This window comes from Acyrthosiphon pisum, chromosome A1 (assembly GCF_005508785.2).
Source record: "Acyrthosiphon pisum isolate AL4f chromosome A1, pea_aphid_22Mar2018_4r6ur, whole genome shotgun sequence".
NCBI lineage: Eukaryota > Metazoa > Arthropoda > Insecta > Hemiptera > Aphididae > Acyrthosiphon > Acyrthosiphon pisum.
The window spans coordinates 43346489-43355661 of record NC_042494.1 but is presented as its reverse complement, the minus strand read 5'-3'; the positions used below and the strand labels follow the sequence as shown (position 1 = coordinate 43355661).

Sequence of the window (9173 nt, the reverse complement as noted above, 5' to 3'; positions counted from 1 at the left end):
AACATCTCTAATAAGCCAATATACAAATACAACTAATGTTCTTAACTTTAATTTTAATAATAGATCAATCCATTCAGTGGTATATTTTTTTTTATTTTATTCGTTTTTTTTTTTTTGGGGGGGGGGGGGTCGAAAAAGTCCCCTTAACTTAAATACCAATTTTTATTCTAAATCTTAATTAGTGATAGGTATGTAATTTGATACTAATTTTTAATAGATTATTGGTACAAATGGAAGAAACAGAAAAAGTGTTTGATGATTTTTGGGAACAGTTTTCTGGAAGATTAAAACAATGCCATTCTTTGCGTGCATTTGAAGAAAATTTTAATATTGTTCAAGTATGTAATAATAATTTTAATTGGTGTAACCTTTATTTATGGGCACTTTCTATAAATCGAATAGTTTATTTTTGGTTCCTGTATGGCAACATTCTGACTTCTTAAATTTACCTTGATGTCCGCTATTTAGATAGTTTTTTTTTATTTAAGAAATATAAATACTATTAAATTAAGATCAATTAATAAAAATTATTTACAATAAATTATGCTTTATAATATTAATTTAATATTTAGAGTTCATTAAATGAAAACTTGAAAATTCTATCTGAAATGACTGACGTCGGTGATTCCGTTGAACGAGTTGAAGTATTACTTGAAGAGTTGGCAACATTTCAGAAGTCAAGTCATGTGTGTATTTTATATTTTAAATTATAATCTGTTTCTTGGATGAATATTTAGCATAAAATATAACAAATGACCAATATTATAGTCTGTCTCACAAAAGAAAGGTACACTACTGTTTCACGCATGTAGACTAAGATATGATTCCATCCTGGGCCGTCAAGCACGCTCTATCGGTACCTTAGATGTATCACGACTGAGAACAATTGGTTCTCGTTTACATCGTTTATACACCGCTCGTGTTTACTTGTTATCACTGCCGTCGTCGTCGTTGTAGCTGCCCCGATTATTATGGTGGTACTAGTTTTGGTGCGATGTGGGGATTCACAAGAATGACCAGATTTCAGCGAGATGTGGTACCTGTCTTTTGTGAAACAGACTACAGTTATATTATTATTTAATTTTTATTTTATAATTCAGGGCTAAAACCACTTCCAAAAAAAAAACAGTAATATGCTAAAACCAGTAACCGATTATCGTTTTATATTGATATTATGGTAACTGGTAATCATTTCTTCAAAAATATCTTAAACACAATGGATTAGTGTTAATTGTTAATAACCGTTAATTAGTTTTTTTCGGCAATTGGTTACTGGTTAAAACCTATTTTAGAAAATTATAATTTTTCTTGTGACAGCAAATTTAATCTACTTGAGTCCCTATGTTTATTACCATGGTTAGGATTTTATAGAACTTAAAATTTCATAAATATTCTCCATAAATCATAATTTTATTTAATATTTATACATCATATTATTATGTAATAATTATTTATTTTTTTTTTTTAATAACTAATAATTTGAAAATGATATAATTTTTTAAAATTTAAAATGTACCTGTGTTTCATTTGGAGACACAAAAAAAAATTTTCTGACTGGTTTGAAAATAATGATGGTGAGGTCAAATCCATCTAACAATTTATGTCATCCAGTTTTAGTTTTTGCTCACAAATATTCTTTTTAGAAACAGGGTTAACTTTATAAATAATTTGCTAATTGAAATATTATTTTAGGAAAAAATAAAACTGAGTGAAGATTTACTAAATTGTGGTGAACAATTATTATCTTCCAAACGGTTTATTGTATTGGAAAGTATTCAACCAAAATGTGATGAAGTTCAACGACTTCTTCAAACATTAAATGATCGTTTAGAAAGACGGTTGCAGACTCTTAATAAAAGCTGCGAGTTACAAGCTAGAATTCAAAAGGTATTAAATATTAACCATTTATTGTATATTATTTTGTATTTAAATTAGATAAAAAAAATTCAGCATAACTGACAATTATAAAAAAAAGTTTATAGCAATCTATCATATATAAAGTACTTATTGAAATTTATTGGTTACTTATCTATAACTTAATATGGATATCTTATTTTTATTCAATTAAATAAAATTGTTTATAAAAGTTTTTTATGTAATGACGCTCAATTTAAGATATAATTTTAAATCTTCATTATTACTACAATATAATTTTTAAAGTATAATCCTCGAAACGTAAAATATGAATAAAATGTCAGATATAAATTAACTTTTGGAGTACTCATATCTGAAAAAAGATGTTTATACAAATTTCACTAAATATATAAAAAAAATCTAAAATTCAATTTGGTACCTATTAATAAATATATTTAAATCAATAAAATCTTCAATAATTATAATAATTAAGTATTTTAAAACACTTCAATTTATATTAAAATATTCTAAACGAATATTGATATTGAAAGTTATAAGTTCATTTTTTCATACACAGGCTAGTGAATGGTGTGCCAAAGGTGTTATGATTTTGGGTTCAGAACCAGCTGACAAATGTATTAGTGCTGAACAATCACTTGCAGAACTGGAAGAGTTCATGAGTAGTGCTCATCACTTGAAAGTAGAGAGTCCCAGAGAATTTTACTCCTTATTTGAAGATACCATAACACCTGAAACTAAACCAATAGTTACACAAGTCCTTCAAAGACTTGATGATGTTACCACCATGTGTGACAAACGTTTGGCAAGTCTTAAACGATACATTAATAAACCACGGCCTATTCTATCTGTTAATCCTGAACCAGCAATTCCTATTAATTTAGCTAATATGACCAAGGTAAGTTAAATAAAATACTTATATATTATATTTATGTATGGTAAATTGGTGTTTCATAAATCATATGGGAATGTGGTTGAGTTAGTTATTTTCTTTAATTCTGTTTGTATTGAAAACATTCTGTTAAATATTTTTTCATTCTGTTTAATTGTTATGTGGGTTCCATATGTTGGACATGTAGAAGTTATTTTTTAGTCATAATATAGCCAAAGTTAAGTTTAGTATTCCTAATTCTTTTTTATATTTAATACAATTGGATATTTTCTAATGTTGATGTTGATAGACCATTAATTTTACAAGTTGCTTAACTTTTGTTTCCGCGGTTTATAGCATAAATGCATTTATGTTACAACCAGAAACGTCCTGTGTGGGTGTGTTGTATTATGTTGTATTAATTATTATTATTGTATTTGGTTATGTGTAATTGACAAACTGATAATTATTTCAGATTTCAAATGGTGTAGATGAATGTGATAAAGCTATGCCAAATGAAGAAAATAATGTGACTAAAACAAAACATGTCCTTACTGAACTTTTGTATACAGAACGTCAATATACTGCCGAGTTGGGCTCTATACTCAGAGTATGTTCAGAAATAACCAATAATTCTTTGCAATTTTGTGTATGAAATTGATTCTTTTTAGGGATACAAAGATCAGATGGAATTTTCAGATATGAAAAACTTAATACCTATAATCTTAAAGGGTAAAAGTGAAGTACTTTTTGGAAACCTTGAGAGTATTCATAGCTTTCATAATCAATTTTTTTTACCGGCTCTTGAAAGTTGTTCATCGAGCATTGAATCTGTTGCTGTCTGCTTTACAGATAATGTAATAATTGTTTGGTTATTAATAATCATAATTAAGTTTAATTAAATATTATATTATATAACTATATACTTTATTGGTTTCAGAGGGAAAAACTACTTCAACTTTATACTTACTATTGTGTCAATCTGACAAGGTCTGAAGAACTAAGAGAAACAGTTGGTGAAGATAATCCTTTTTTCAAAGCATGTCAAGAAAAGCTTGGACACCGTTTGCCTCTTGGTGCATATTTGCTTTTGCCTATGCAAAGGATTACCAAATATCAACTTTTATTAAAGGTAGATTTGATGAAATATCAGAATCATTGTAAAAATTACTTTAACTGTAATTTTTTTAACTTTTAGGAATTATTGCATAACGAAAAAAATCAAAATTGTATTACCAAGTTACAAAAAGCTTTGGATTGTATGTTACTTGTTCTTAATAATGTAAATGACAACATGCATCAAATTGGTATAACTGGGTTTTACGTAAGTTTTTAATTCATCTTGGTGATATCAGAATTAAAACTACTGAAATATAGAAGATTAGGAAGTAAAATATTTTTGTTATGTATAGGGTGATTGGAATGATTTGGGCGGTTTACTCTTGCAAGGGTCATTCTCTATGTGGGTTGAAAACAAAAAAGATTTATTGAAAGAATTAAGACTTAAGCCAATGAGGCGTCAAATTTTTCTCTACCAGCAAGGATTACTTTTATGTAAAAAGGTATCTAAAGATAATAAACCAATGTATCATTACAAGAAATATTTACGGGTGAGTTAATTTTTTTTTTTAAATTCTCCTAGATTATAATAATTAGTTATATAATGATATTCCTATTTTTATAGATGTCACAGATAGGATTAACAGAAACTGTCAAAGGAGATATATGTAAATTTGAAGTATGGTTAGAAGGGCGTCAGGAAGTTTACACAATTCAAGCGTCAAATTTGCAGCAAAAGCAACAATGGGTGTCTGAAATTAAACGTGTATTACTTGAACAATTAGCTGAATTAAAAGGAGAGAAAATCAAGCAGTATATAAGTACTTTTGGAAAACATGTGTAAGTTTTTGTTTTTGTTTTTTATTATTTATTTGAATGCTATATGTCTGCATATCATTTTAATATTATAAATGTGTACAGAAACTTACGTCAAACACATTCCTTGGATAACCAAAGTGAAACAGGATCTAATCGTGGTCGGCGTCCACTAAGTCATCATGAAACAACTGATGATGACTCTTCTGACTATAGTTTGACTGATGACGAATCCCTTGATGGGACAATCAAACAAAAAATAGTATGTTATATTAAAAGTTAATATTATCTCATATTTTAATTCTTATAACTTTTTTCCAGGCTGATAGTTATATATCATTAGCTGATTATAATGCACTTCGGCCAACAGATGCTACATTAAAGAGAGGTGATAAAGTAGATCTGTTAAAAGCTGGTTCGAGTAGTTGGTGGTATGTCAAAGTTCATGGTAAGTGTTGAGTTACAAATTAACATAAACTTTTAAGTTTCAACTGAAATAAAATTATACTAATATTATTTTACTCAGGTTCTAAAACTGAAGGCTGGGTCCCATCCGCACATTTAGAGATCAGTGGTCGTAAATCATCCCACAGTTCTCAATCTGTTTGCAGTCATGGATCTACGTCCACAGAATGAGTCACCCTGTTTTTGTCTATTCAATAAGTATTTATATGTTCTACATAATTGTGATATTAAGTATTTAATTTGTTTATTATTATTTAATTAGTCTAAACAGGACTACTATTAATTATTAATATTTAAGTCCTATTTTTAAACGTTTATAATTATAATATACTAGTGAGTATGTCATTTATTGTGGCATTAAAATTATCGTGAGCTTCCTTAGAGTTAGTTCAGGAAACATAAAAAAGCTTTAGGTATGCATTATTTGTATTACAATTTAAGATATTAAGGATTGGTATTGCAGATTATTACAATTAGAGTGTACATGGTGTGTCCGAACTTGATTGTATCTTGACCTATGGTGTAGCATTCATGATTGTTAAGCCAAAACATTTTATATGATAAATTAGACTGTCTAATGACCATTTTAAGATCACGAGGTTGTAAGCTAACACCAATATATCATGCCTCAGCAAGCTCAGACACTCCAGTCATAATTTCAACCAGTATTTGAGTCAATGGATTTGTGTTACATTATTCTGTGCATTTCCATTAATATTGCGCTATAAATTATATTGTTTTAACTGTTGGTTTTGAATACCAGAATTAGTTGTCAAGCCAATGTGCTCATGATTAGGTAATGATAAATCAAATTAACAAAACTTTTGATACATTTGTACTATGCACTTGATTCATTTTTAATTTGTGACAAATGTTGATACCTCTAGCTCTTGGGCATTATCCTCCTGTTTTGGTTCCTCTAAATCCTCGCGTGTTTTATTGTAAAATATTTTTAATTTAAACATACATAGTTTTGTTGTGTATATCAATGTTTAAGAATGTTTTTTTTAGTTTGGCAATGTGATAGGTAAATTAAAAATTGTGATTTTTTTTTATACATTGTTTGGCTACTTAAAACAATTTATAACAATTTTTCATTTTTTTTTCCATATGTATAATGTTTTCATACTGGCAAAGTGACATGTGCTAATGTATAATGTGATATATGATAATCAAAAATTTGAATCACATTTATAGAAATAGGTTAAGTGTTATCTTCAAAATGTAATTAAATGGTGGTGTTCTCTGTTATTACATTTTAGCAATCATTTATATTTAAAATAACTAAAAAAAAAACAAGTTGACTAAATTTAAATATGTTTAAAAGGTTATTTGATTATTCCTCCATGAAACACCCATATTAATCCAGTGTTCAAAAGTGACTTATTTTTGCCATTTCAATGTGATCTTAAATTAATTTTTATTTTGAATTCTAGTCATTAATATACAAAAAAAGTTTCTCTGTCTGTGAGTATCAGATGTATTATTGTTCATCTATTATGGTTTATAAGTTTGTAACACTTGACTAAAATATGATTGAAATTTTATTTCACGGTTCCTAGATTACTTTTTTTTAATAATTTGGCGAGAACTTAAATGAAAATAAAATGCAATTTATTAATAATTGTTCAACTGTGGCTTTACGAAAATGTTACTGGTTAATTACTAGTCTTCTTAGTTAATTGTTTTGACTAGTCTCCTGATGTGGTTCTCCATTTTGTAATTTTGTATTTGTAAGTCACCTTTTAATAATTAATTTATTTATAATTTATTTTTCCTACACATTTCTCACCTTAATTTAATATCATTATTACTATTACTTATTACTTATTATTATTAATATTAGTAAATTTGTTTTATAATTGTAATATTAAGGAACTATTTTCCAAAAATTTGCTATGTTGTTTGTTTTTAGTATGTGTAAATTTTACCGGCTTGAGCACCCTTATTATTAATTTAATTTTAAACATATTTTATATGACTTATTAAGTTGATTTTATAATGTTTTAAATAGAAAAAATGTTATCATTAAACTATGGATAGGTTTGTAGCTTTACATAATGTTGACTTCATTGTAACCTATTGTACCAAATACCTGTTAGTTATTACTTAAATCGCCCAAATAAATCAGTTGTATGTAAGATACTAAAATGTAAAGAGTATTAAGCAAAACTAATGTCACTATTATATTGTTCATGCGAAAAGTATGTTTAAATTAAACTGTTTCACTAGATATGACTTTATATGTGTATTTTTGTAATAAAATTATGTTTAAAAAAATATACTTTATAATGGTCAAGTTGTGAATCATTGAGGAGCTTCCTGGTAGGTATTCAAGTTATCAATCAAAACAATTATTAATATATTCCAGGAAATATTTAATATAATATTTATTCATTGTTGCTTAACTTAAATATTAATAATATTAAAAGTTCTCATCTTTTAAAAAATAAAGGAAAGGAAACCATTATGTATAGTGATACGCATTCAGGCATATAGAATGCAGATATTACATTTTTCAAAAATAAACCTCCAGTCCATCCACAATCAACCATTTTTCGTTTGCTAACATACCAATCAGTAATATGGATCAATAAGACTGAATTATTGGTCAGGGTCGCCTTCATATTCAATGTAAGTCAGCTTAGCATTGCTATAGTCTTCGGTTGACATACATGAAAATTTGGTCTTTTTTTTTGAAACACAGAATAGATGATGTGCAAATGTATGATGGAAATAAGAAATAAGTTAAAATACATTTTTACTATGTTTACCTACCTACTTGTATTCAAAATAAAAATGTTAAATGTTTGTTATTATATCATACTTAAAAGTCAGGGATCTATTTAAATCTAAACCTATGAAGAACCACCGAGTAGGTATCTAGTTAGTAATGCAAGTTTTAACATTTAGGAATTTACTGCTGTACCTATACCTACTATATGTATTCGTACTGAAGAATTATTGTACATACTATTCTTACTAAAAATTAGCGGTACCTACTTGATATAGCATTCGAAAAATTAGGTTTAGTTAATAATTGGTAAAAAAGTATAACATTTAATTACGTAAAATGTAAATAATGATTACGTGCGAGTTGATCGACACAAGGAGATCCAGATAAAAAAGTGACGCCTTGTATAGTTATACGCGTGAATGCATGATAATATAACTATATAAATGTTAGTTATATCATGGTTTCACGCATTGAGAGCTGCAACCTGCCCTGTATACTAGCTGCACCCGTTATAGGGTATATAGGCAATCTTCCGTACCTATTATATATGCCATAATTTGACATATCTTGATTATTGCAATAGGGCGAACCTTGTAAAAACAGTTTACCCCCCCCCCCCCCGTTTGGAAAAAAGGTTTAATTAAATAATGAATACAAAATTACTGAATTGCGTTGTATAACTGGTAGACACATAAGCGGAAATTTGGTGAAATTACTGGGGGGGGCTGAGCATTATTTATGCTCATTACACTTATAGATTCCACTGTACTAGCGCCGCTCGCAATTGTTTAATTTCAACAAGACAATTTAACACAGACATACTAAACAATTTGACAATAATTAAGTACAAAAAAAATTATATGCCTTATCTTTAACATTTTAGAAGTATTCTAAACAGAAATTATTAAGTTATTCATTTTTAATTTAAAATTATAACTAATGACGGATTTAAGAGTTCAAATAAAGTCGGAAAATCCATAAGAGGTGCCTCGTACAAAATGTATAAGTCATATAGTTGGGTAGTTACCTCCATGGCGTATTAATACATAATTTCATCGAAATCGGGACGATGCGCTACGCGACGCGGAAGATTGCTGATAAACAACCTATGTGGGTATTATTACTAATTATTAATACTACATAATTACGATCGTTCCAAGTTATGATTATAACTTATAAGTTAGTAAAATCTTACGAATTTAATTTAATTTTTATCACAGACTATTTTTTTATAATTTATTTTTTAATTCAGTTATTAAAAATGAATTTTACAATTATAACAATTATTGTATATTTAGTCACTTTAAAATTTTGTGGGCCGGGGGCTAAGACCTTTACTTTGAACTTTCTGGG

The 9173-nt window shown here is 27.7% G+C and overlaps 1 protein-coding gene across 1 annotated transcript in view; it reads left to right on the top strand.

Moving 5' to 3' along the window:
- LOC100160195 (guanine nucleotide exchange factor DBS) overlaps positions 1 to 7367 on the top strand; it is a 13621-nt gene extending 6254 nt beyond the window's left edge. The window contains exons 7-19 of the mRNA XM_001950838.5: positions 218 to 338; positions 573 to 686; positions 1693 to 1887; positions 2432 to 2770; positions 3219 to 3353; positions 3415 to 3600; positions 3684 to 3875; positions 3942 to 4067; positions 4156 to 4353; positions 4428 to 4642; positions 4724 to 4880; positions 4940 to 5066; positions 5145 to 7367. Of these exons, the coding sequence (XP_001950873.2) occupies positions 218 to 338; positions 573 to 686; positions 1693 to 1887; positions 2432 to 2770; positions 3219 to 3353; positions 3415 to 3600; positions 3684 to 3875; positions 3942 to 4067; positions 4156 to 4353; positions 4428 to 4642; positions 4724 to 4880; positions 4940 to 5066; positions 5145 to 5254 (2215 nt within the window). The 3' untranslated portion in view covers positions 5255 to 7367. The remainder of the gene's footprint in view (positions 1 to 217; positions 339 to 572; positions 687 to 1692; positions 1888 to 2431; positions 2771 to 3218; positions 3354 to 3414; positions 3601 to 3683; positions 3876 to 3941; positions 4068 to 4155; positions 4354 to 4427; positions 4643 to 4723; positions 4881 to 4939; positions 5067 to 5144) is intronic.
- The last annotated feature ends 1806 nt before the right edge of the window (positions 7368 to 9173 follow it).